The sequence below is a fragment of the Ambystoma mexicanum genome, chromosome 3p, assembly GCF_040938575.1.
Source record: "Ambystoma mexicanum isolate Mex_15411 chromosome 3p, UKY_AmexF1_1, whole genome shotgun sequence".
Lineage (NCBI taxonomy): Eukaryota > Metazoa > Chordata > Amphibia > Caudata > Ambystomatidae > Ambystoma > Ambystoma mexicanum.
Window position 1 is genome coordinate 995,717,767 of NC_090925.1, and position 27,190 is coordinate 995,744,956.

The window sequence follows — 27,190 nt, forward strand, 5'->3', positions numbered from 1 at the left end:
CAAGGCTTTACCAATCTAAGCAGTCTTAGATGGTATTGAGGTGTACTCACAATACTGCTTACGTGGGCTTCCGCTCCAAGGGATGGCTCCAAGATAACCACTAGGGTTTTTACCTTAGATGCTGTTTTTATATAATGTCCGTCTACGGTGAAGCCTTCGTACTGTATAGCTAATTTTGCACGTGAGTGCGTAGAACCAAAGACCAGGAAATCGGTTTTGGCTGAATTAAGACAAAGGGCCTCATCACGACTTGGGCGGTAATGCCGGCGCCATTAGCGCCGGCGCTATCTGCCCTACCGCCGAAATCCCCCGCTGCTAATAGCGCCGGATCACGAGTTTGACGGTAATGTTAATCCCCATTCCCCATTGAGCCCATTCGGGAATGCCCCATTCCCCATTGGGCTCAATGGGGAAATTTCACGCCGGCGGTATGAGCATGAATTTTCGGTGGATTTCCCCCCGCCGAAGTCCTGATTTGGCGGACCCTTAAATCCGGCGGTAATAGCGCTACCGCCGGATTTAAGGGTTACTGCCAAAGTGTTGATGAGGCCCAAAGTCTGTTTATTGTCATCCACATTTTGATGGATTTGTAGATTTGTTCAACACTCTCCAGGTCTTTCTCATACTTCCCACTCAGCTCCATGATGAGCTGGGAATCCTCTCTATAATTCGAAAATCGCACACTTAGGTAATCCAGAAGGTCACAGTGAGTGCGGCAGAAGATATTAAATAGAACCAGGGAGAGGCATGCTCTTTACGGAACACCGCAGTTAATCAGTTCCGGCTTGGAGCATGCATTGCCCCAGACTATTCTGGACTTCTTGTCACGAAGAAAGGAATCGATCCAGTCAATCGCTCCACTGGAGCAGCCACTATGGTCCACAAGATTAGTAAGCAGTTTCTCGTGATCCACGAGATCGAAGGCTGCTGATGAGTAATAAAATCAGCAGCCCCATTTTGCTCCTGCCCACAATATCAAGCATTTCTGCCTGTAGGTCCAAGAGCATGCTTTCTGTGCCATGTGATGGCCTAAAACCCGATTGCCTGAGGTGAAGAATCTTATTTTCCACATACTCCTAGAGCTGTGTGGTCGCCAATTTATCTATTGTTTTTATTAAGAAGGGCACATTCGTTATGGGTCTCAAGTTACTACAGATTTTATAATCTTGCCCAGGTTTCTTTAGCAAAGTTGTAACAATCACCTTTTTCAACAAATCTGGCACATGGCTAGTTGCAAATGCTGCATTAGCAAAACTAATCAGAAAAGGGGTGAAAAAGTCCCTATGTTCCAAAACAATTTTTGAAGGGATAACATCCCCTGCATATGTGATAGGGTGCATTTTCTTGACAACTTTTTCCAATTCTTCTCTGGAAATCGCTTCAAAGAAGAACAAAGGTGTATGTATATGCTGTGATATCCCTGCAGCTATAAACGCAGAAATAGACAAGTGTTTCTCCAAGTTGTCAGCAATACTGGCCTGCGCTGTGCTCATTTTATTTTGCAAAAGCTCTCTGGACTGATTTGCAGTCCTCAGCCGTAGGGTCTACTTTTTTACTTGGGCCTGGGGCTTCTCCAGGTTCTTAAAAATGTCAATGATTATTATTTTCAACACTTATTCTTTTTAAAAGGCCTTATATGTCTCTAAACCTGGGATTCTAAGCCCTACCTACTCTAATCAGAAACAAAAAGGGTGCTTGTCAGGATGTATAAACATAAATAAAGTCCTCTGTCCGGAAATCCTAATCTAAACAAGTTGCTTTCAATATCTTGTAAAAATGAAAATAAAAGCAACCACGATATGTTTTGCAGAACTGCCCAAGGAGAGGGATGGCTGATGGCTTCTGACCCTCTCCTACCCCTTTGACTCATTACCATAGAACCTTGTTCCAGTATATATAGTTCACTAGCTGAGGACCCCGTTTTGCCCGTGTTCTGATCGAGTGGTGTCTCATGTGCCCTGGAGGATGTTGCTCTTGTCGGCAAGTCTTGCTTCAGTTTGCTCTGGTGTCTCGTGCCCTGGAGGATGTTGCTCTTGTCCTCATGTCAGCAAGTCTTGCTTCAGTTTGCTTTGGTATCTCATTTGCCCTGGAGAAAGTTGCTCTTGTCCTCTGGTTGGCAAGTCATGCTGCTGTTTGTTGTTGTGTTTCGAAAGCACTTGATATTGATTTTCGCTTTGCACTAGATGGAGCTTTTCCAAGTGATGTTCGTTTTTTGTGTGACATGTTTCAGTCACTCAATGGCTTCAGCACATTTGAGAAAATGCCCAAGAAAGATTGATTTTGCTCTCTTCTTGTGAATGGGGTAAACTGTAACCTTGTCATCTCCCTTATTAGGAGTGGCGTAGTAAAAAAAGTTTTAATTAACTTTGCAATTCCCTTTAAAAATGCTTTAATAAACACTTTCGAACTGTATACAGTAGTAATACATTTCAAAGGAATATCCAACACAGAACATTTTGCTTCACTTTTCAAAATGTTGCCTCCTTCTAGTACCTACTGTAGTGAATCGGGTTGAGCATCTGTAAATGAGGGTGTCTACGGAGTGAATTCTTTGCATCCAAAGATAGACTACGATCTTGCCCCAGACAAATGGGGAATCCATGCAAAATTTGGTAGATATGGTTCAACAGTGTGGATTTTTATAGCCGGACAAACATACACACATGCATACATTCAGCTTTATATATAAAGATGGAGTGCTGGAATTCCGCCCCAGGCTCCAGCAGGTCTCTCTTTTCCTTTTCAAATGGTGTTGGCGTTATGCCAGAGCAGAGGTAACAGTATGAAGTAGAGAGCAAGAACAGACTATGGATATCTCACCGTGGAAGCCAGACGTACGCAAACGAGACCCGGGAAGATCAAACTTGGAACGCTGCAGCTGAAGCAGTCACATCTCTCAAGGAAGGGGGATTAGAAGACCAGGGCGTGGCTGGAGCGTCCTGGGGGCCGGTAGTGAACTGAGTCACTTGGTGGTGGCATGACCCTAGAAAGGTGATCCGTGGGCTCCAGAAACAACACAGAGACCACCAGCCTACCGCAGAGCCGAGCTGGAAGAAGCAGCAGAAGGGGAGCCAGGTATAAAGCCTTGGAGTTTCAAACCACGAGAAGCAGAAGTTTATGGTAGGACTCTGGCAGCAGTGGAGGGATGCCGGCGGAGAGTCCTGTGCAGGTCTGCAAGAGTCAGCCTCTGAGCAAGCTGGAGAAAAGACCTGGGTAGCGCGACCTGGGCAAGGTGGACCATGTGGTATGGAAACAGCGCAGACAGCGGAGGACTTAAAACCCTGCAGAGCTGTGTTGGCATAATAGGAACCACTGCGAGAACCATAACCCAGCAGAGGGGATTGCAAGAGGCAGACAGAAACAAGGAGGATGCGGGCGGGGTCCTGAATAACGAGGCTGACATCAAACCTCAGGAAGAACTGGTAAGCTACCCGGGGAAAACCACAGGTGGCGGGAGCTGTCAAGAACTGGTAAGGGTCTTAAAAATCTCCCTCGTCCCAGCTTTTGGTGGATCATTATAAAAAGGGACAATACTGTTGCAGAGTAAATCCCTCGTAAAAGTGGTCAGCCCAATACCACTGCCCAAGCAGAGTATATCGGGAGCCATCTTCTTCATCGCAGTGATTCACCAAATACCTCTGTTAAAACAGAGGGCCTCAGGAGTTGCTTCCCTGATCGCTGTTGCCCAACAAACATCATTGGAAAGTCCCAGAGCTTTGCGAAACAATCCCCTCATTACTATGTAAAAACTAGTGGAGAGACATACAAGACTGATGATGGATAGCTCTTCCAGGATTCCCTATATCTGAGTGTTAAATGGAAACCAAATAAGGCTGAGTTTGTCTACTCCCTGAAGGAGTTAAAGAGATGAATCCAAGTTTTCTGCAAGTCCTTAAAGACCACTGTGAAGAACGTTCATAGGGGAACCAGCAGAAGGGAGTCATTACCATGGTCCCTTCTGATAGAACATTGAACGAGTTACTTCTACTAGAAGACTGAAGCAGCCAGGAGAAGGGATTCATTCTCCGTGTGAAGGAAACCCACTTTAATTAGTTAAAGACTTGAGTTTATAGTGTTATATCAGTTGGTTTTTGACAGAGGACATTTATTTTTGACAGACATTCTGACAGCTCACTAAGGTTTTCCTAGGTTGAGGCATGGCAAGTCCCTTAGAATTAGGGAGAGATGGGTTTTTTTGAGTTACACAAAAGTGTATAGACTGGGGCAAGGCCAGCTGTGAAGGATCCTGGATGAATCCTTGGTGAGCTCCTGAGCACATAACTATCCATGGCCCTGAATACCTCCTAAAACCAGAGCAAATCACTCCAAAATGCACAGAGAGGAATCAGAGTTTGTGGCATAACCCCTGAAAGTTTGATCGAGTTCCGACGCTGAATCACAAAGAATGAGCCGTGGGAAATGTGCTCGTACAACAGACAAAATGGCGGGTGCATCACTACCCGACAACCTGATGACACAAGAGTCGGCAGGGAGGAAGCCACTAATTCCCTGCCACTAAAAAAAGCCTGCAGCCTAAACCTGAAGGTGACCTCGGGTTCCTCCCGCATGATAGGCAAGGTGGTGCAAGTTAAAAGCAGCGCACAGCGGCTTCAGAGGCGGCCTCGGATTCTGCAAGGTCCGAAAGCAGAAGCCAACGTGGTCTGCACCAGAGCTCTGGCCAGGTGAGGACAGATGCCCTCCTCAGCGGAGAGTTGGGGGCGAGCATCATTTTGGCATGGCAATCGGCCCGAGTTGGATCAGCAGTGTGAGCGCCCCATCCTTGTGTTCACTGCTGGATGGACACTATCCGCTCATAAGCGAAAACACCGGGATCACATGGCTTCATGAGGCAACAGGCAGAAGGCAATTAGGCAGTGCACACCTTGGCAATAAAGGAAGAAACTCTTCAATAAAGTGACGTGCCACTACCCTATACAGTGACCATGACTGACAACCTTGCACTTCAATGTAAGGGCCCGCTGGGTTCCCCGAACACTAGTATATCCTCGAGGTGCCCGAGGTAAGGGAGACTGGCCCTAGCCGCGCTGCCCCTGGGCCCATTCTCGCCTCGGGTTGGCGAAGGTCCAGCCCATGGAGAAGAGGTGCTGGGTGAAGTGGGGTGCCCGGTAGACAAGGCAAAGGGTTGTGGGATCCATAAAAACAGCAAATATTAAGGAACCTGACCTATGAGGGAGCAAGGGAGCGACTTTCCACCCCCTTCCTTGCTGAGAGGAGCTGTTGAGTGGCGAGCTGGCAGCTCTGCACAAGATTGGTTGGGGGAAGTGGGGTTACCACTGAACAGTGGATAAGCCCTGGTGGGCACATAGTCTGGGCCTGACTGCAGGCGATCTTAAACAGCGGTGAGGTGGGGAGACAAGTCATAACCCCGTTGGACAACAGGCGCAGGAGACCGGGCCCTATGGTGTATGCCATCCCGCTCACAGGGTGAACCCAAGAGACTGGGGACCGCCTCCTTTCAAAGGAGAAAGCTTAGCCTACCGAGGAATGGAGTGGCAGTGTCGGAGAAGTGTGAGGTAACCAAATGGTGAGTGGTGGCGGGAAGACTGAAGGGAACACAACCTCAGAGGAAGGGACTCCAAAGTTAAAGGAAAATGGCCAAACAGCCAAGTAAACAAAAAAGGCCCCCACTCTAGAAACTTTAAAACTATGATTCAAGGACAAGATGCGACAAAGCAAATCCAACAGACGGCAGCACAGATCCACTCACGCCCGAACCCAGCTATACAGTTAGATGTAGACGACGCATCCACGAGAAAAATCACATCTCCAAGAAATGTATGCGGAGATCAAAAAAGAAATAAAAGACTGTGTGGTCAATCTAATTAAATCAATTACTGATCTCAATAAGCAAATGCTGGCAGTAGAAAAATGGGTGGATGAAACGGAAAGGACCCGGTGTGAATAGGGCCATAAGCAAGAGGACTGGCCAAAAGAATGGAATCTTTAGAACAACAAATAGAATGGGTTGTGAAGAAGCAAGAGGATGCTGAAAACAGATCCAGAAGAAATAACATCAGACTGCGGGGGATACAAGTGGCTGTCTCAGACAAAGATCTGAATGAATATGTGCTAGCCTTGTTTCAACACTTGCTAAAAGGATTCTGAGAGCGTAAACATAATACTAGACCGCACGCATAGAGTCTACACCTCCTACCAACAAAAGAAAAATGTAATCCCGGATGTGCTTTCCAGGGACCACCTCTTTTAGACTGAAGACAGAATTATGCAGGATGCAAGGAGGCAGGAGCCTGTCAAATTCTGAGACTCTCCCAACTTATTATTCCAGCACGTGGCCCAGGCACCGTTGGTAAAGCAGCAGCGCTTACGCGTGGTGACGCGCTGACTGCAGGAGAGAGGCATCCGATACATGTGGACCTTCCCATGTGGACTCAGGCTCGACCATCAAGGCAAACCATATCATATATCCAGAGAGGAAGAAATGGTGGACCTCATAGGGAAATATGAAATACAACACTCAAATGAGGTCTCACCGGACAGAGAAGCAGGAAAATACCTGGCACAGACTTCCAAAAAAGAAAGATGGCAATAGGGGCATCCTTATCTTAAGGGAAGAGAGCGGGGGACTCGTATATCCAAGGATACCTGGAGGGTACTGGTCGTCCTAACGGGTAACATTTGGAGCATTAGGTGTAAAGTGGTAAAGGGAGGGGAGGAAACTGGAGTGTTGGGATTTTCACAGTTGTCGTGGAATGGGATGGGTGGGTGATTCAATATTGATCAAACTTGAAGGGGGGGGTTTAAGAGTGGTAGGGGGGATCAGATGGTGGAGCGGAATTGAGCCTAATGACCCCTGGGATTCTATACAGGGTCCTAGTTGGGAGAATTAAGATGTGGACATTCGGGAATGTTGGAGAGAGGGTTGTTGGGGGAGGGTTTTTGCAGTTTGGGTCTGTTTGTGGCATGATCAGGAACCCATGGGGCGACAGAAGAGTGTGGGAAGGTGTAATAACACAGGATGCTTTACAGTTCTTAGAGAATGGATGATAAGAAAATAATTACCCTGAATGTTCAACATTGAGATGTTTAGTAGAATTCAAAGCATTGGTAGTCTTCCTACAGGAGACGCACTTGCTTCCTAGAGATGAAGTTTGCATGAAACATAAAATATTCCCCCAACAATATTATGCCTCTAGCGGGGAAAAAGAAAAAGGGGTAGGGCTACTGCTGGGTACGAACCTAAGGTTTAAGAAGGTTTTTCTATATAGGGACCCAGATGGGAGATTCTTGCTGCTCAAAGGGACATTGGAAGATACGTTATTCACACTCGTCTCAGTCTATGACCCCAACGAATGACAGGACAATTTTTTGGCAATGCGACTCTGGAAATTGAGGGGCTGGGTGTGAGGGACAGGTGGTAATTAAAGGTGACTTCAATTGTGTCATGGACCCTAGGTTGGACAAAAAGTTAGCCCCCACGACCAATGATAATAGATTACGACAAGCCCTGGGGAAACTTTTTATGGATTTAGGCCCAATTGAAACTTAGAGGTTCTTCCATCACACCAAACAGGATTACACACACTATTCAGTTGCATACATGGGCTTCCCAACGATCAATATGATCCTGATATCGGCTACACTGGTTCCCCAGGTCCTAGTGATAGAAATTGGGGTACAGTGGCTCACGGATCACGCACCAGTGATCCTTCAGATTGAATCCCACAATCCCTTAGTCAGAAATCAGAGGCAATGGCGACTGAACTAAATAATTCTCAGGGATACTGCCCTTAGGGCACTTATGGAAACGGTAAGCAAAAACTATGTCAGAGAAAATAATAGAGGAGATGTAGATTGGCTAGTGATCTGGGATGCAGGCAAGGCAGTATTCCGGGGAAAATAATAGCACAGGTGGATGCCTGCACATGGAGGAGAGAGGTACATCATGTTGACCTGGAAAGGAAAGTGAGGGAAGCCGAAAATGTACATAAAACCCTGAAATCACTACGGGCTCTGTGGAAGATTAGGGCACAATTAGAAGCTCATCTAGCAGACTGCTCGGCTCAGATGCTAATACAAACAAAGCAATCTTATTATACAAAAGGGAGTAAAGCCAACCGCTTCTTGGTAGCAAAATGAAGGAATCAAAGGACGCAAAATTATATAACTCAGTTATGGGACAGCACAGGTACATTGAGATAGGCTGAAGAGGAGAAACTTGAGCGCATGGAATAATTTCATGCAGCCTTACTGAAAAGTGAGAATAAGGACCAGAGACTCCAATTTTATTATATCGGAACGTTAGGGATACCCCAGATATCAGAGGAGGATAGGAGGTATCTGGAAGGCCCGATCACTGTGGAAGAGGTGGGTTTGGCCATCAGCTGCCTCTGACAAATAAAACACCGGGCCCAGATGGCTTCAGGAATGGCTATTATAAAAGGTTTAGGGAATGGCTCTTACACCCCATTACCAAGTTGCTTAACAGGATTAGGGAGACTGAAGCAGTGTCAGAGGACATGGGAATATTCACAACGTTGTTGATAACCAAACCAGGGAAAGATCCTAAGGAATGTGCCAGTTACCGACCCATCTCCCTGCTAACCGGGGATGCTAAAATCTATGCCAAAATCTTGGCGAGCAGACTGACAAAGATCTTACCCAACTTGATCCACATAGATCAGGCAGGGTTTATTTGGGGCAGGCATACGGAGGATAATATTAGATGAGCTATAGATGTAATTGACTGGGGGACCAGAGCAGGGCAAAAACTCTCTGAGCCCTAGATGACAGCCTAGATTGGGGGTTTCTAAGACAAACACTGGTGGTGTTTGGTTGTGGCCCAGAGTTCACATGTATGGTAATGGCCAATTTCCTAATCCGGTCCACGAAATTCATGGTCAACGGGAACTCTCAACCCAGGTGAAGATTTGTCGTGATATGTGCCAAGGATGCCGGTTATCGCTGTTAATCTTTGACATAGCCATGGGACACTGGCAGCCATAACCAGACAGGAACAGGCTATACTGGGGGTGGATGGCAAAGACGAGGTGCACAAGATTGCTCAGCGGGTTGAGCGCTCGCTGCTGCGATCTGAGCATGATCTGCAGGTCGCAGGTTTGAATCGCGGCAAGGCTAACCTAGCCTTTCATCCTTCCAAGGTCGATAAATGAGTACCAATTTCGGTTTGGTGATATTGTACGTAAATATGTGCTCTGTAAAGCGCTTTGGATTAAGGTGCTATATAGAGAGAGAACACCTTAATGAGAGTCATGATGATGTTACAAGACTTTGCAATAGTCTCAGACTTCACTATCAATTAAACCAAATCAAAACATTTCAGAAGTGATAGAGCACTTAGGCACCAGATTACCATTGATCTGGTAGGCTAAGGAAATTGATTATCTGTGGGGTCACTCTGACAAGGGACTATAAAACTATCTACAGGGAAAATATACCCCGTTGGGGAGGCAAAGGATGAAAATCCTTAATAGGTGGGATCTATTTATTTATTTATTCATTTCTAGCAGCTGTCGTGGTTTACTCAAATACCAGCAGTGAAGAGGAGGATACTCATTGCAAAAGGAGATTCTCTCGTTCATCTGGCATAAGAAAAAGCAGAGGGTTACTAAGGCTGTTCTCTTTAGATCACCATTGATTGGAGGATTGGGAGTTCCTGAGATAAAGCGATAAGTGGTGGCAGCTCAGATTGCCCCCATGTTATATTGGTCGGAGACAGAACAGGAGAAGGGTTTCTGCAGAATAGAGCACAGAGCTACATCTATTCCATTGGGGCCTCTGCATTTTGTTAGACACACAGTGAGGGGGGCGGGTGGTCCACTGTTGGAGGCAACCAAAAACGCCCTGGGATACTGGGATCAATCTATGGGATCGAAGAAAATAATCCCGGGACTCAGGCCTTACAGCACCATGGGTTAAAACATTGATTTCCACATGGGATGGAGTACTTTTCTGGGAGAGCATGTGCCACTCTTAGGCGGTCGGATCGCTATTGGTAGGGAGTCCCACTTCTGTTTGAAGAACGTAAATACAAATTTCACGTGGGGGAAAGAGATTCCATTACAGTCAGATAAGGCATTGGATCACACAGAAGGTAGTGAAGGAGGCGGGTTTTAGGGGCCCAATGGGTTTGGAATTGACGATGCAGAAGTGAATAGTAGCGTAGAGTGTCTCTCGGCTCTACCGACAGCGTGACAGGGCAGAGTCGGAAGAAAGGCTGCCATACATGATAGGTTGGAAAGAGACCTAGGCACTGCAATTATGGAGGAAAATGGAAACAGATTTGAAAGAGGGCCCATATGGCATCAAAATGTACGACCATTAAGCAATCGGCCTATGAAATCTGGTATAGGGGGTACTTAACCCTACAACGGATACACAAAATGAACACAGTTCTCGCCCCTTTGCTGGATGCAGGGAAATAGATCTGGGACAAAAGTGGTGGATCCTGCCCAAGAGCCTGCATTTCTTTGGCAGGAAATCCTGGGACACATTTAAGATATAGTGGGGGTACAACTTCCAGACGTTCCGAAGGTGATCCGCCTGTGTGCGATTGTAGAGGATATTTATGCTGCGAGTGGGACAATGGCGGCTCTTATCACACACCTACTGGCTGCGGCCAGGATGACGTTGGCCCAGAGTTGGAAAATGGAGGAGGGCCATGGCTACACTAGGCTTGGTGGTGGGTCGAGATTGGGGAGGTGCTAGAAATGGAAAAAACATGTGCATTAGCGATTGGAACATACCAACAATTCCTCAAGGTGTGGCTCCCCTTTCATGAACACGTCAGGGAACGAGAACAACAGTTTTACAAACTGGTGGTGCTTAAAGGCTTCTCAATACTGTGATCATGATAGGTCAGAACTTCATAGGATAGAAGATACTATGGGAACTGTGTCTTCGTAGGTCTGTGTTCTGCCACACTTGTGTTTGGTTGGGGTTTACGGATTTTATGTTTGGGGAGGTGGAAAATGTTTAGAAAATCCTATCATTGTCCTTAGTGAAATGTAGACTGTTAAAAGGGTATGTGATGATAATCCCTTTCTTTATGCTGATTCTTCAAATATGTATATCACAGACAATATTTATATCAAGATGTACTGATGATGTACAAATAAATAAAGCCTTTAAACTTGTTTTATCGTCCACCAAATGACCCCTCCTCGTCAGTCTCCTTCAACACCCTCACAGTGTTGGAGACTCTCCCTTTCCGCCCCTTTCATGCCGGAATGAGACTGCAACTTCTCCTCCGGCCGCTGCCTAGACGCTCAGAGGTTCCTCTCCATTCCTGTCTTTGAACCAGGTTCTTTCAGTTCCTCATTCTGGGTGCCTCGCTGCACTGCAGACGGCAAGCTGGGACACCCAGTCTGGCCTTTTCTCTCTCTGACTTGCCACACCCCCTCTGAGCCTTCTGGCTCAAATGAACTCTGCAGGCTTTGCCAAGCTGCTCCTCTGACTGGTTCTCTCCACAACGCTCCTTCAAGGAGTTGGTCTATTCACTGCATCAGTTTTCCAGTAGGTCCAGTGATGGTTAGAGCCAGAAGCCGAATCAGCCAAAAGAGTTATAGGCTTGTCATACAACTTAGCTCACACATATCCCATAAAGGTGCTAGTATCAGGGTGGAGGGAGGGATGGGAACTTGTGCCGGTCTCTGGGGTTTTCCTGTCCCAAAGGGCACAGGGGGTCACCAACAGAGGGATCCCATACTTACTCTATCCCCTAAGGGGTGTTGAGCATAAGCAGTCTCACCTCCCTAGTCCTAAAGCGAGTGGCTCCCCCTGGGGGAGAGGCGACAACCTCCTTTCAATCTTCACAGTCCTCTGAAAAGTCCTAAGAGGACATTAGTGCATAGAGAACGTTGGAGGATTACAGGCAAGCAGCATTGAACAAATAGAGGATGCCTAAGTCTAGGAGCTGGAATAAGAGGACTGGTGAGGAAGACTGGGGCATACCAATGGCCATACCAATAAAAAGGCTGGCGCAGAGGAATACATACATTGTTTTTGCAATGAGCATTCAGAAAGCCAGAACCTTAGAAAATGGAAGTCAGGGACCCAGGGAATTGACATCATGGCTCATTTGCTGGTAGTCAAGTAAATCCTAGACAGGTAGTACAGGTTGTAAGTGAAGGTAATAAAAAGGGTGGTATCGTAGTGCTTGCAGGCTGTTTGTCAAAATATAGCAGGATGGCAGTAACGAGGTAAGGCAAGACATTACAAGTTACCCACTGTAGTGTCCAACGTACTCCTAGTCCATAGTCCCCTTTCCTCCATACTTTATGGGCGCCCCTCGCTAGGGACGGGAACAGAAACGTTTTCACCAGAAAAACTGTCTTTCCCCTTTAAAAATTATATGCGTGCAGTGTGTGGCCCCCGAAAGCATGTGCTCCCTTGACTCATGCACACGGGCACCACACCTCAGTCCCCTTTGACGCGTCGGCTGTATTCATCTGCCTAACAACCCTGCTCATTTAGGGTGTAGGATGGTGGGACGTATCGAGGAAAGGGGACTATGGACTAGGAGTACGTTATTCAATACAGTGTGTAACTTGTAATCACTCCTACGTCCCGTCCCCTTTCCTCCATACTTAATCGCAATTGCCACTGAATGAAGTCCCAGGGGGGAGAGGCGTTACCAACCTTTAAGAGAATAAGTTCTTCAGAACCGCTTGCCCGAAGGCAGCGTCCAATCTGGCACTGGCGTCTTAACAATAATGCCTGCAGAAAGCATAGTAGGTAGCCCAGGTGGGCACCCTGCTGATAGTTTGCCATGGGACATGCCTTTGGAAGGCCATCACCATTGCCTTGGCTCTGACCACATGAGTGTGCATGTTTTCCGGCCCCTTCATGTGCTGTTCCCTTTAGGCCTCCTGGATAGCAGTTAGCATCCATCTGGCTATCGAGGCCTTTGAAGCCTGACAACCTGGTTTTGAACCGCTGTATGTGATGAACAGAGCATCTGACTTGCGGAAGCCCTTAGTCCTGTCCAGATAGAATTTTAAAGCTCTCCTGACGTCTAGACAATCTAACAACCTTTCTGCCTCTTCTTTCAGATTTGGCTAGAAAGTTGAAAGACGTATTTCCTCATTGAGGTGATATTAAGACACCACCTTCGGGAGAAAAGCCTGAGGTGTCCGGAGCACCACCTTGTCCAGACAGAACGTAGTATTATGGTTCCGATCCCACAAGGGCCTGAATCTCACTGATCCTGCGCAGAGGTTAGGCCCACCAGAAGTGCTGTTTTAATTGAGACCAGTCTGATGTCTACCAATGCCATGGGTTCAAACTGCTTATGCGCCAGGGCGCCTAAAACCACATTGAGGTCCCAGACCGGGTGAGGGCGTCTGACAGGTGGGTACGACCTGGTTAATTCCGCCAGATGTCTTTTGACCACAGGATTGTAGGTGGAGAAGACATTACTTCCTGAGTTTTTGTATGCCCCTATGGCCGCCAGGTACATGCAGCATTTGTCAACCTGAACCCCCCCGACTCTGCCAGGTACACGGAGAAGGACAGTACCTGATCAAGAGTACATTTCAATGGGTCTATGCCTCTTTCCTTAGCCCAGAAGCAGAACCTGGTCCATTTGCTCCTATACTGTTTCCTTGTGGAAGTGCTTCTTGCTTTCTGGATGATCTCTAAGTTGCCCTTCGACAAGAGGAGGTGCCACAACGTGATGTGCTCAGGAACCAGGCTGCTAGGGCTAACCTCTCCGGAGAGGGGTGCAATACCGCCCCACCCACCCCCCTGTTGTGAGATAAAAGCGGATGCGCCCCCATTGTAAGTGGAAGCAGAGGTTGATTCGCTAGACGTATGAGCTCCAAGAACCATGGTCTGGCAGGCCACTAGGGCACTATCAATATTAGGCAAAGTTGACGCGTCTCTCTCTGACCTTGCAGATGACCCTGTGGATAAGCAGAGTTGGTGGGAATGCATAAACCCAAATCCTGTCCCATTGAAGCTGCCAGGCATCCCACAGCGAGCCCTCGCCTTGTCCCATCCGGGACGCAAACTGGTGACACCTACTGTTGTGCTTGGTGGTGTATCGGTCTATTTGGGGTTGAATCCAACTGCTGAAGATCTCCCTTAGGACCCCTTTGTTCAGCTGCCACTCGTAGTTGTCGACCCCCAGTCTGCTGAGTCTGTCTGCCTCTAGGTTGGACTCCCACGGAAGGTGGATCGCAGAGAGCCAAATGCTGTTGGCTTTGGCCCATTCCCATATTTCGATGATGAGCCTCCATAAGGGCAGTGACCTGGTGCCCCCCGTTTGTTGAGGTAGTACATGCAGGTAGAGCTGTCCGTCTGAATGCAGAAGGGGCTGTTGCTGATAACCAAAGGGAAAGCTTTGAAGGCCAGCCATATGGCCATCATTTTGAGCCAAATGATGCGACTGCCGCCCTGGTCCTCTCTCAACCCTATTTCAAAAAAGGTCCTCAACCATAGACCATGCACACTGTGGGTGTCCAGCGTGGCTCCCCACCCCTCAAGGGAGGAGTCTGTCGCAATGGTGTATGTTTGCAGGGGCTGCTTGAAGTGTCTGGTAGCCATAAGATTGGTGTCCAACGTCCACCATAGCAAGTCCTGGTGTAGATGCATTGGAATGGTGACTAATGCTGCTTGTGACCCAGTTTCTGGCTCCATGAAGCTGAAAAATGCATTTGCAGCCTCCTCCTTTTGAGTCTGGTGTGTGGCACGGCCAGGAGGCAGGCTGGCATGATCCCTAGCAAGTGCTGGTACCACCAGGCAGAGTCACCAATCTGATGAGGAAATGCCCTGTAGCCGCTTTGATTGCTGTTATTTTCTCTGCTGTGGGAAATATCTTTTGAAACTTTGTATCCCATTTACGACCCAGGAAGGTCAAGGACTGTGTAGGCTGGAGTTGTGACTTCATGAGGTTGATGCAGAACACCAGTTCGTACCGGGTATCCACCAGCATGGATGCTGTGTTCTTGACCTCTGCTGGCGATTCCCCCCGAACTAACTAGTCGTCGAGGTACACGTAGTGGTCTTCTGCTCTGAGTAGTGCCGCCACCACGTTCATGATTCTCATGAAGACACTAGGGGCTGAATTGAGCCCGAATGGAAAGACCTTGTATTGGAAGTGGAAGCCAATGACCAAAAACCACAGGAAGGAGCGGTGGGGTTGCCATATCGGAACTTGTAGGTATGCATCCTTCAGATCCAGGGAGCACGTCCAGTCTCCCCCACACAGAGACTCCGCAATCAGTGCTGGCGTAACCATTTTGAACGTATGGAGGGGTAAATAAAGGTTTAAGGAGAGATCTAGGAGCACTCGCAGGTCAGCCTGGTTCTTCTTCTGTGTTGCGAAGATACAAGACTAGAACACCAAATTCCTCTACTGCCTCGCTCCCGACAAAAGAGCAGATCTCTGCAAGGAGAAATGGTGTCCCAATCTGTGGGAGGGGAGAAGGGAGGAACTTGAGGTATAGGAAGGCAGAAGCCCTGAGTCACCAAAGATAGTATCTAAGGGTCCACAAAACTAAGCCTGCCAGGACTGAGCGTGGAGAGCAAGACTGGCCCCCACCAATGACCCTGTCATTGCTTCTTTCCCTCTGAGGCTGGTGCCTGGGAGGGGGGCTGAAAGAAGCCCTTGTGTGTAGCGTTATGCTGTGTTCGCCAGTGTTGGCTGGGGACCTGTCTGGCTGCCTAGATCGGCGGTCTTGGAAAACCCTAAACCTGCCAAAGGTATGACCTCTGTCAGGTCGCGGCTGACCCCGACCAAACCTCTTCAGTGCCGGCTTGAAGTATAGCCAGAAACATGGCTGTCTGAGAGCTCTTCTTTTTCTTGTCTAGCTCTTCTGTCAGTGGATGAGTGGAACAGGACTCCTCCTTCGAACAGGAGGTTGAGGATGCAGTCTTGCACATCCAGATTGAATTTAGTGGCTTTAAGCCACACTGTACACCTTATGTCAGTAGCCACACAGATGGTCCTACCAGCTGCATCTATATGAGCCACAAAGGACTCCATTAGGTCTTACACCACCATTTTGGGCACTGCTATCCCTGCTTTGAAGCAAGCCTGCCTGTTAATTGTCAAGTCTGAGAGGAATTTGGCTATCTCCCGCCATAGCCTCTGATTTGTAGTGGCTAACATCTGTGTTGGCTTGTACACATTATATCCTAAATTCCATTAATACAATGTACTTTCTAAAAATTCTTGTGCCTGAGCTCACTTTTTCATGCATACACAACATTACTAAAACATCATCATTGGTTGTGTCAATTACAGTTCTCTGTTATTAAAATTCTATCATCTTTACATTTTAAGGAGGCCATTTTACTTAGAACTGTTTTCGGCTTGTTATCTTTCTCTTTGTATTGGGTTAACCCATACAGTATGGAGGAAAGGGGATGGGACAAAGGAGTAGTAAGGGACTCAGACGAAAGTAATGCAGATTGGTAGGCAGGGGTTCAGAGCTTGGATGTGCATAATTTACAGACTCCAAGTTTGGAGGACAGGTCCTCACACACTTTGAACCATGAACAAACAAAAGAAGTAAGAGATTTACAGTTTAGATTACCAAATAAGAAGACAGACTTACAGAGAGGAAGTGGAAGCGGAGCACATTGTCGATTCCCAAAGCTTTGAGCTGCAGGATGACCGGGGCTAGATTACTTCGCTGCATCTCTGGAACAGTTGACAATGGGAGCTTCTCAAAATCTTCCTCTGTTGGAGAACAGACCATATTTATTTACAGTGTTTTGAAATGACTATGGTGGTGATTCACCGCAGTACAAAAGCAGAGAAACCAACCTAACATTTTACTATTATTTGCCTTTGGTTACCAGGGATACATGTACAAAACCTAAAATCTGAACTTCTGCCTTAAGCACATTTGACAATGTTCTCAATGAGTCACAAGATGAATCCAACATTTTTTTTAAAAATGAAACCATACAAGAAAGCATCAAATCTAGGGGTGGTCTCAACATGCTTTCAACTAACCTTGACGGGGGAAGCTCCCACCTTCCTACTCTCAGAAACTCTTGTCACAGATCTAATTCCCTATAGCCAGCTGACCCCTGCTGTCTAGCCTGTCCCTGGTCCTACGGATGGCCTAAAGGCTGTAACCTTTTTTCTTCATCTCTTTCAAGGACTTCCAAATTGACCTAAGTAGAGTAGTATGGCAGCCCTGGCATGCTTTTCTTCTGGATTACCTTATTTCAACCTTTAAAATCACTCTACTCTTAACGCCTGTTTCCAGTCTTCTTCACCCTAAAAATCCTATCTCGCAGCTCTCTCTCCACCCATCAACATCGCTTGGCCTTATCATTTCTCTCTCTCTTCTCCTGTCTATACTCCCCACCTGCCTCTTAATCCTGTCCTATCACTATTCCTGGCTCTACTCTCCTCCAACCACCTCTGGGAATATGGTGCCCTACTCACTTTCCATGGATATAGTGTCCCGTTTGCTGTACTTGTCCCAGGGATCTGGTGCCCTACTCATTCTATCGGACCCAAGAATATAGTGCCCTCCTCAATAAACTGGCCCATGGGATATAGTGCCCTGCTCAATAAACTAGCCAGGAAAATAGTATCCTTGTCACTAAATCACACCCAGGGATACCTCTTACCTTACCTGAACACCTCTTACTGCCAACCGACTCTGCCAGCCTTTTATAGCCCTTCCCTTTCTGCATAGAAGGTTGCCTATGCTTCCAATGGATACTCAAACTAGCTGCAACCATGGGTCAATCCCTTTTTAAGGTAATCCCAACTCCTCCGATTTCCTCTCCCTTCTGTGATGGAATATCCCTGCAAATCTTCAAAGTGGACTTTAGATCAGCCCCTTTTCTAGCCTATATCTGGGTACAGCTTGCCATGCGGTCTCCTGTATCATTTGGTGTCTGTCCTGGATGAAGTGAGCCACTGTCCAAATTTGGTTTTGAGAGTGTTCCCTGGTCTGCCCTACTCTTGTGTAAATCACCACAGGCGCCACTTCCACCACCGCCCCTTTAATTAACCATCCCAGATTCTTGAGGAGTCTAGTGCATGCTGGTTGCTCTAGTCCCTGGGACTTGTAATGATACATCAGGTAGTTCTGAAATCCATGCCTACGGGGGAACTACCTAAAAAATTAGAGATAGACCTGACCAGCACAGAGGCTGACCAGTATCATGCAGAGAATGAGGCACTAATGTACATGTACAGTTTCAAGCATTCTGGGGTGACAGGGACAGGGCCCTCCCCAACAAATCCACAGCTTCTCTTCGCTGTGGCAGGTCTGGCCCTGGTTCTGACCTGACAGGCTGCCTACCCCAGATTTAGTGGGGACCTTGACCCCCCCCCCCTGACAGTGTCAGACACATGATTAACACACAACAGCATTTACCAATGTTGCTCAGCAGCTCACATAACCTCTACTTACCAATGGCTCTCAGGTGACAAAGAGGAGGAAGGCCATAATACCTTAATAATTCTGTTAAGTATTTGGGGGGCTTGGCTAACTAGCCATGAAATAGGACACGCCTAAGAGAGCCGCTCCGATGATCCGGAATCGATTCGAAAGAACATGCTTTAAAAATGAACAACCAGCTTCAAGAATGTAAGCACGAGTGTGTGAATAAGATGCCCGGCTACAACTACAAAAACTGAACTAATTGTGAGAGCAGCATAGGTGAAATTGACATCGGAGCACTCGGCAGCTCCGAAACAAAGTATCCAAAATGGCGGATAACAATGGAGGTGCAGCCGCGATAGCAAGATCAGCCGAATAGACCCTAGCACGAGACGAATAAGGAAACATTGTCTCTGGGAGGTCGCATGGATCTTTGCACTGGGAACGCTGAGCGACGAGTGGCAGCGGGGTCGCGAGTAGCCTTGTGGGGCTCAGAGTGACGGGCGGACCCAGGCTGCAAGTGCGGAGGCCGTATATGAGGAATGGTGGAGACCGGTGTCCGGAGCCCGCGCAGCCCCCCCCCCAGCCGCATAAGACTATTGTGCGTGCGGCTCCCTGCTGCCCGCATGTGAAGATACTTCGGAGACACGGGGCTGCAGACCAAGAGCGGAGAGGTGGCTGATGACCCGTGCGAGGAACAGCTGCCGGTGCAGTGTTAATAAAGAACAGAGGTCCATAGTATGCACGTCCGGCATTCCAAAAATACACGAAGGCACCTACGCGAGCAGGACTGCTGGGTTAAGGCTCGCTGAGTTAAGTGATGCATCGGGAGTCAGACCGAGCGGAACAAAGGAGCAGTGCGGCTTGCTGAACATTGTCCCTACACGGTAGGCGAACTCAAACATTGAAATAACTAAAACGAAGCGCTGCGGTCACACTGGTGGAAGCACAACAACATGGGCATAACAACGAGGAGCCCCTTGCCACGCACAGCCAATACTGGGTTGACCTGCCCATGGAGGAAAGGCTCTCGCACTGAATGATGGCAGGGCGCAGGAGCGGTTAAAAAGCGGTGAAGCTTCAAGTAAACATTGACAATCCCCCGAGCCCACGGCTGCAGCCACCCGCGGAGCATTGTCAAGCAAACCATGGTCACTTGGAACAATCAACACATGGCAAGTCGTGCTGGGCGAAGTATTCTGGCACGGTGCAGTTTCAGACTAAACAGCAAAGCCAACTAAAAACGTGGGAAGACCTAACCCGCCCAAAGACAAGCTCAGTGCACTTGAATCTGTTCGGGCACACCAAGGATAATGACCTGGGCCTGGAGTCACTGATTGGCGGCACGGCGTGATAGAGCTGCCGGACCACAGACGAAGTAATCGGGGATACTGGACCAAGTTTGCAAGATGACAGGGAGAGTGGTCAAGAGCAAAAGCAAACAGCCCGCGATGGAAGCGTTTGCTAAGACACAGCAGTCCCCAGCGGTGCCGAAGCACAGTGGCGCAAATATACCCACGGAAAGTTCCCTGGAGACTGACAATCACCAGATACTAACTGCCATTACAGAGCTAAGAGACTCATGGGGGACAGCAATGGCGGATCTAAGGTCCTCCCTGGAGGCTAAAATAGACGCGGTGGGGATAGAAGTCAATCTGCTGCGACAAGACGTCAGGGTGCTGGCAAACAGAACGAGCAGTCTGGAAAGTGCGGTCAAAACTAACATGACCACCAGCACTGACAATGCAAAGAAAGTCCAGTCCACATATTAAAGCAGCAAGTGGCTAACCTGGAGAACTGCGCTGAGGAGGCCGAAGGAAGAGCGAGACACAACAACATTCCTGTGGTTGGTCTGCCGGAATTATGTGGAAAATATGATTGTACAGGAGATAGGGACCGACAAACTCTCGCAGGGATTCACAGTAGAGCGAGCGCACAGAGCCCTCATTAGGAAACCAAAACCGGGAGCCCCTCCCCGCGCAATAATTGGCAAGATACTGAACTATAAAGATTGCAAGAAAATTTTTGAGTACTTTGGAAAAGGGGGAACGATCGAAAGAGCCTCGGCTACCATCAAAGCTTATCCTGATTATACAATGCTGGTCCAGAGGCAGAGGTATAACTATGTAGTGGTGAAGAGGAGGCTGCGCATGGCTGGCATCAAATATATGGAAAAAGTTACTTACCTGTAACTGTTGTTCTCCAGCATGGGTCTGGCATGGATTCACATGCTCATGAATATTCCCCGTCGTCAGGCTGGGAATCCTCGGTAAAGAAAAAACCAGTATCAGTTTCGTTTCTGATCTGTCTTTCGTAGTAATAACCAATCACTGGTCTCTGCGTCATACTGACCACAGCCAATGACTGCCCTCTACCTAAGCACCGCCTCTGGCAGCCATCTTCAGATTTGGAAGCACGTGAAGTGGCAGTATGAACAAGTGAAGAGCCGCAGAGGGGTAGGCGGGAGGGTTCGCATGTGAATCCATGCCAGACCCATGCTGGAGAACAACAGTTACAGGTAAGTAACTTGTTCCTTCTCCAGCATGGGGTCTGGCATGGATTCACATGCTCATGAATAAAGAATACATAGCAGTACACACATGCACAACCACGGGAGGTGGCAAAGGCTCAACATTAAGCATCACATCAACTCAACATTAAGCATCTTACCTCCTCACCAGGCTCACCTCAGGCGAACAGGTTGCGCAGCACTGCTTGGCCGACCCTGGACTCCTCCCTGGAATCCCGGTCGACGCAGTAGAATTTCGTGAAGGTGTGCGTCGACCTCCACGTAGCAGCCCTGCATATGTCCAGCAGGGGCACACCAGATAGGAACGCCGTGGTAGCTGCGATCGCTCTGGTGGAATGGGCTCTCGGACGGCCAGGCAGCGGTCGGTTTGCCAACCGGTGACAGCACATGATACAGCCGGAGAGCCATCTGGAGATGGAAGCCTTCGAGAGAGCCTTCCCCTGATTGACAGGTCCAAAGTTCACAAAGAGTTGTGACGTCTTCCGAAAACCCTTCGTGCGGTCCACGTAGAACTTCAGCGCTCTAGCTACATCCAGCGAGTGCAAAGTCCTCTCAGCCGGCGACGAAGGCGACGGGAAGAACACAGGTAACACCAAGGGTTCGTTGAGATGGAAGTCCGACGGTACCTTGGGCATGAAGGAGGGGTGCGTCCTGAGCACTACCCTCGTGTCGTGGAAAGTCAAGTACGGGGCCTTGCAGGAAAGGGCCTGGATCTCTCCCACTCGTCGTGCGGAGGTGATGGCCACAAGAAAAGCTGTTTTCCACGATAGAAACTTCAACGGGGCCGAGTGCAGAGGCTCGAACGGAGGTCCCATGAGCTTGGTCAGCACCACGTTGAGCTCCCACGCCGGGGCCGGAGCCTTCACCGGCGGGAACGATCTGAACAGTCCCTTCATGAACTCTTTCACCAGACGATGAGACCACAAGGACGTCCGCCCCGTGGTTCTGGTGTATCGGGAGATCGCAGCAAGATGAATCTTGATGGACGCGTGTGCCAGACCAGCTTTGGCCAGCGTCAGCAGGTACGGCAGTACTTGGGGAGCCGTAATCCGTAGAGGGTTAATCTTCTGTGCGTGGCACCAGACAGAGAACCTCTTCCATTTGTGTCCGTAGCATTTAAGAGTCGAGGACGCCCTGGCCTTTGCAAGAACCTCTCTGCAATCGGCCGGTATGTCGTATCCTCCAAACTCTAGCGCTGCAGGAGCCAGGCCTGCAAGTTCAGCGACTTCGGGTCGTGGTGGAGGATGGCGCCTCCTTCCCTGGAGAGTAGATCCGCGTCCGCCGGCAGCTTGATCGGCGGGGACGCTGACAAGTCCAGAAGGTCCGGGAACCATATCTGCCTCGGCCACGCAGGTGCGACGAGGATCATCCTGCACCGTGACCTCTTGAGCTGGTTGACGAGCCGGATTAGCAGAGGCAAGGGAGGGAACGCGTAGAGGAACAGGCCCCCAGGGGAACGAGAAAGCATCGCCCATGCTCCTCGTCTGGGGAAACCTGCTGGCGAACCTCCGGCACTTGGTGTTCGTCGCCGTCGCGAACAGGTCGATCTGGGGTGTGCCCCACCGTCGGAAGAGGCGATCCACCAGATCCTGCCGTAGTTCCCACTCGTGGCACGAGCGCAGCTCCCTGCTGAGTGAGTCGGCGACGGTGTTTTTTATCCCTGCCAGATGAAAAAGGCACCAGAAAAATCCCTTGGGCGACGGCCCAATGCCACAGGTCCTGCGCCTCCTTGGACAGCGCTGGGGACCTGGTTCCGCCCTGTTTCCTGATGTAAAACATGGTGGTGGTGTTGTCGGTGAAGATCCTCACCACCTTGCCCTTGAGGGACGGAAGGAAGGACCTGAGGGCCCAAAACACTGCACGGAGCTCCAGGACGTTGATATGCAGGGACTTCTCCGTCGGGAGCCAGAGTCCCCTTGCGTGCAGATTTTCGGTGTGCGCTCCCCACCCTTCCAGGGAGGCATCCGTGGTCACAGTCTCCTGGTGGGCTGGGGTCTGGAAGTCCATGCCCGCCGTCAGATGCGCGCGGGTGCCCCACCACCGTATCGCTCGTCGGAAACTCTCGTCGAGCTTGATCCTTTCCTCGAAGCTGCCCGTCGTCTGGATCCAGCGCGCATCCAGGAATTCTTGCAACGGGCGCATCCGGAGCCTGCACATGGGAATGAGGTAGATGCAGGAAGACATCATCCCGAGGAGGGACTTGATGGACCTCACTTTGGCCGCGTCGGCCACCAACATCCGTTGCACCTTGCCCAAGATGGTCCTGGTCCTCTCCTCCGACGGGGAGGCCAGAAGGGACACTGTGTCGAGCCTCGCTCCCAGAAACAGTGCGACTTGCGCGGGCACCAGGTGGGATTTGGCGTAGTTCACGGAGAATCCCAGGTCCGTGAGGAGTTGGACGGTCCTTGCCGTGTGGACCACGGCGAGCTCCCTCGTCTTGGCGCGGATGAGCCAGTCGTCCAGGTAGGGGTAGACGTGAATCCCCTCGCGGCGCAGCTGCGCCGCCACCGGTGCGAGGCACTTGGTGAATACCCTGGGTGCCGACCGTAGTCCGAAGGGAAGGGCTTTGAACTGGTAATGACGCCCTTGGACCACGAATCTGAGGAATTTGCGGTGCCCCTTTAGGATGGGAATGTGGAAGTAGGCATCCTCCAAATCCAACGACGATAGGAAGTCTCCTTCCTCCAGCTGACCCAGGACGTGCTGGAGGGTGACCATCCGGAACTTCTGCGCCTTGATGAACTTGTTCAGACGTCGCAGGTCTAGGATGGGGCGCCATCCTCCCGTCTTCTTCCTTACGAGGAAGTATCTCGAGTAGACTCCGGAGCCCCGAAGCCTCTTTGGGACGAGTTCGATGGCGCCCTTTCTGAGCATCGCCTTTACCTCCAGGAGAAGTTGAGGGACGTGAAGTTCTTTCCTGGCCACGGGGGGGACGCGCGGGCACCTTCTTTGAAACTCGAGCGCGTGGCCCCGGGCCAGGGCGTCCAGCACCCAACGGTCGGTGGAGATGGACTCCCACACGCTGACGAAGCCCGCCAGCCGGCCTCCCACCGGGGTGCTTCGGTGGGGGCCCGACCCCACGGCCGGTTCAATCCTGCTTGGACGCGGCCTTGCCGCCTTGACCTCCTTGGCGACGACGGCGGGGTCCGCTAGACTTGCCTCGTCCTCTGTAGGCCTCTTGCGACGACGAGCGGGCCGCTTGACGGTAGGAAGCGAAACCGCCGCCGGAACCTTTGGAGGCGCCCTTGCCTCCGCCGCTCCGAAAGGGCGTACGTCGTTGCTGCAGGACTCCAAGGGCCCGGGCCGTCTCAGTATCCGCCTTGATGGCCTGAAGGGAATCGTCCACTGTCTTCCCAAACAGGTTGTTCCCGTCGAAGGGCATGTCCAGGACTCTGGTCTGGACGTCCTGCCGGAAGTCCGTAGCTTTGAGCCATCCACGACGTCGAAGGCAAACGCCGTTGCCCAGCTGGCGGAACCCAGTGTCGGCGATGTCCGTCGCCACGGTGATGGCGTGGTCCGAGGCCACCTCACCTTCCTGCAGGATCTCAAGGGCCTCCGCCCTCTTGTCGTCCGGCAGAAAATCCAGCAGGGGAGCTATCTTGTACCAGAGCTCCCTGTCGTAGCGGGCCACGATAGCCAAGGCGTTGGCCGCTTTAATCGTCGTCGCTGCCGACGAGATGACTCTACGTCCCATAGTATCCAATTTCTTTCCCTCGCCGTCCGGCGGGGAAGTCGATGTGGAGGCCGCACCCCCCCCCGCTTTCTTCCTGGCTGCCGCGGAGACGACGGAGTCCGGGGTAGGCTGCGCCCGGAGGCATAGGGGGGCCGTGTCCGGGACCCGGTACTTTTTCTCGTACCGGTCTCTTCTAGCTGGCGTCGTGGAAGGGTTCTTGAGGAGGGAAAGGCCCTCAACCCAAATGTCGTCCAACAGAGGCACTGCGAGGACCGTCTTCCTCTTGGCCTCGCGCCGCTGATAAAGGAAGCCTTCCTTTTTCTTCTCCTCAGGGCAGAGTTGGAAAAGCTCGGAAGCCCTGGAGATCATGGAGTGGAAAGATCCGATCTCGTCGGGCGGAGAGGCCCTGGTGGGAGGCGACGACGGAAAATCCTCGTCGTATGCCTCGTCGTCCGTACCCGTCGCTGCCGTGTCAGTCCCCGTATCATCCCCTCGGGTGGACGGGGAGGAGGGCTGGAAGGGGCGCGAAGGTTGAAAAGGAGGTGGTGGATGGATCCTTCTTTTCTTGGTAGGGGGAACACCAGAAGGTCCCGGTTCTGGATCCCCCGACGGGAGAGGTTCCTCCGTCGGTAACGGTAGCCTCGTCCTTATCTCGGAGCATAAGGACTGTATGGCCAACAAAATGGCCGCCGAGTTGTCTTGCGGCGCTGGCAGAGGGGAATCCGACGGACGAGCAGGGGCCCCGTCGGTATCCTCGACGATGTCGTCGTCGTCACCTGCGTCGGGGTCCATTCCGACGGGCTGGCCTTCTTCCACGCCTAGGCCGTGGCTTAAGACCTCGATCAGCTCCTCCTCTGAGGTTGAGGCCGACTCTACGACGACGCCCTGCCCCCCCTTCTTCCCCACGGAGGGTTTCACGGGGGTCCTATCGATGGGCACAAAGGAAGACTCCCTCCGAGGAGGCAGGGAGATTCTGGGCCCTGAGGTCGCCACCACTGGTGCAGCCACCACAGGCTGAGCCAGGGCCGCCGCGACCGTTTCGATAGAGGGCTTGGTCGGATGGATCAAGGCCTTCACCACCTTAGGTGCGCTCACCGCCTTATCCTTGAGGGAGGGGGCACTGCCACGCTCCTCCTCTGCCTTAGAGCTCGACCGGGGCCTCTCCAGGAGCTTCGCCGGGTGCTCGGCCTTCCTCTTACCCGACCCAGAGCGTTGGCTCGTGGTTGATGGTGCCGGGGAGGGTGCGCCCTGCCTGGCGCCCGTAGAGCCCGACCGTTCGGCGCTCCCGGTGCCAGCGGACTCGCGGTGCTTGGCCTTATGTTGGGCCCCCGTCGCCGGGGCGCCCTCAAAGGTCTTAGAAGACCGCTCGGATTTCTTCTTCTTCTCGCCAGACGGGCTCTTACCCTCCAGCCAGTTGGCGAGACGTTGATGGCGGTCCTTCATGGTCCGTTCCGACAAGTTGCCGCAAAAAGCACAGTCCTTCTCCACGTGCGTCTTGTCCTCATGAAGGCAGTAAAGGCAGAAAGAGTGTTCGTCCTCCTTGAAGACGTTCTGCAGCTGGCATCCAGGGCAGACCCTGAACAGCTTTCCGGGCGTCGAGCTTCCCTTCTCCTGGGCCATCTCCGAGACCGGGCCTGAGAAGCTTCTGGAGTCCTCCGAAGTGTAGCTCGACGAAATCTTCACCCTTGAGGGGCACAGATGAATCCGACACGGGTCCCCGTTGATCGGATGTAGGATCGGTGGAGCTTGAGGCTCTTTTGACCGAAAGAATCGAAGTTTTTTGTGAAAAAGCGCGATAAAAAGCACTAACGCTCGAGAGCAATAGCACGAGGATCCCAACACATGAACGTGCGGTAAAAATCTGAAGATGGCTGCCAGAGGCGGTGCTTAGGTAGAGGGCAGTCATTGGCTGTGGTCAGTATGACGCAGAGACCAGTGATTGGTTATTACTACGAAAGACAGATCAGAAACAAAACTGATACTGGTTTTTTCTTTACCGAGGATTCCCAGCCTGACGACGGGGAATATTCATGAGCATGTGAATCCATGCCAGACCCCATGCTGGAGAAGCTTCTGTACCCTGCAAGATTGAAAGTGTTGCACAAAAGTAGAATGTTCTTCTTTGACACCCCAGAGGAAGCTGCCACATGGCTGGACTTGCAGGGCTGCCCGGAACAAGAAGCGGAACAGGCCAGAGGAGAGCAAGATAAGTGACAGAGACACTCTATGCATACTGGCATGTCACATGGCGAGGTATCCCAGTAGAGACTTGATAAGATATTGATGGATGTATAGGGAAGGATAGAGTTGAAGCCAGGTTAGGATATCCTTGATTTTGCTGATGTGTAACGGACTGGAATATAGAGTATTGAATATATGAGCAAATTGAACAGTAGTATGTAATGGAATTGTAGCATATAGGAGCGGCAGTACACAGGCACCTTACACCCCCCCCCCCCCATTGAACAGTAGAAGTAGCAGGATAGCCATTAGGGCAACCTCACCCTGCTGAACTTCGAGTACAGGCTATTGCCAGAAAGAGCTAGATGCGGGGGTACCTGAGATCCAGGGATGGAGCTGGGCAACAGTTTGGGGGGCAAAGATGGGGAAGGGAATGGAGGTGGGAGG

The 27,190-nt window shown here is 50.5% G+C and overlaps 1 protein-coding gene across 2 annotated transcripts in view; it reads right to left on the reverse strand.

The window, feature by feature from the left end:
* Window positions 1-27,190, reverse strand: part of DHX35 (DEAH-box helicase 35) — a 2,070,470-nt gene that overhangs the window by 1,017,552 nt on the left and 1,025,728 nt on the right. For both annotated transcript variants that reach the window (XM_069652289.1, XM_069652288.1), the window contains one exon: window positions 16,563-16,687. In XM_069652289.1, coding sequence (XP_069508390.1) covers window positions 16,563-16,687 — 125 coding nt within the window. The remainder of the gene's footprint in view (window positions 1-16,562; window positions 16,688-27,190) is intronic.